Here is a 1276-nt window from a genome sequence, read left to right as displayed (position 1 = left end):
GATCTGATGCCATTACCAGGAGCAGCAGATGCCAATCTTACGTTGGTATTTCAGAGGTGGTTTGATGCTGATAGAGATGCCAATTGGGATACATTAATAAAACCAGTGGCGGTGCCATGTCAATGAAACAGAGGGGGCACTATATACAGGAAAGGGCACTATAATGTAGAGAAGAGTCAGTCAAGAATGGCCTGGGAGGCATTTACATTAAAAATACTAGTGCTTTAATTAGAATTTTGCCAACAGGGTGGGCCTGTGCCCTCCAAGCCCCCCTTAAAACAGCCAGTGAATAAAACTGTGTAATAACTTCCCTAATGAACTAGCCAAAGCAAAATCTCACCTGGCATATATAGATAAGTTAAGAAGTGCAGGAAATAATGTACTATACTACACTAGAAGATGGCATTACAGTCCACTCGATGGCCAACAACAGAGCCTCCTAGAGCTGTGTCCAGAGGACTAGTGCAAGACGTCTTACTTGGTGATGGTAGTGACATAATTGACCCGTCAATTGGAGAGGAAAATGTAAGTAAGCTTCAATATTTAAAGGCATAAACTACAAAACTTATATACGCGTACGTACCATGGTATAAGAAGCCTCACCTTTACATGAAACAGCTGTTGCTATTGGGGAGAGCATCCCAATTTCTGCTGATAGCGAGCAGCTTAATAAATTATTTGATGCCAAAACAATGGAAGTGCAGAATTATTGTATATACCTAAAATGCATTCATTGTACTAATATTGCATAATTTTGAAACAAACTCTATTACACTTGTTAGGTGGTCTAGTTATAAGGTGCTTCAATGAATCAAATCAAGACCCTACGAAGTGAGCACAAACAACATTGTCATGAGTGGAACTGAAAAGGAGAGGCAAAAAATTTGATCCTGAAAGTGCTTTACATTGATGATCCAACAGAGTCATCCCAATGGAATGCAACTTACTGAGAACACCTACAATGTCTATCAAGTACAAGACAACAGTTACATTAAAGACATTGCTATCATGCCACAATAAACTATATACATGAACATGGCCATGAATTTGCTATTTTTCTGTGTATTTACTCTTTTGTATTATATATTACTATTGTAATATCAATTATGAGTACTCACTTCTTTAATTGTAATACTTTAGTCTTTAAATAGGTCTTATAGTCTCGAGCTCTCTGCCTAGGAACAGTCACACATGAGAGATACTCCAGTTAGATCATATCCATGGTTAGACGTGATTCTAGTTCACGCATCTATGGTCACGTCATGTCCACCATCAG

General features: G+C 38.4%; 1 protein-coding gene across 1 annotated transcript in view; it reads left to right on the top strand.

The window, feature by feature from the left end:
* Nucleotides 1–399: 399 nt before the first annotated feature.
* LOC109589664 (vegetative cell wall protein gp1-like) overlaps nt 400–1276 on the top strand; it is a 2660-nt gene continuing 1783 nt past the window's right edge. Inside the window, exon 1 of the mRNA XM_020005718.1 lies at nt 400–525. Coding sequence (XP_019861277.1) covers nt 400–525 — 126 coding nt within the window. The remainder of the gene's footprint in view (nt 526–1276) is intronic.

The sequence above is a fragment of the Amphimedon queenslandica genome, unplaced genomic scaffold (assembly GCF_000090795.2).
Source record: "Amphimedon queenslandica unplaced genomic scaffold, v1.1 AMPQUscaffold_11051, whole genome shotgun sequence".
Classification (NCBI taxonomy): domain Eukaryota; kingdom Metazoa; phylum Porifera; class Demospongiae; order Haplosclerida; family Niphatidae; genus Amphimedon; species Amphimedon queenslandica.
This window is presented reverse-complemented; position numbering and strand designations above follow the sequence as displayed.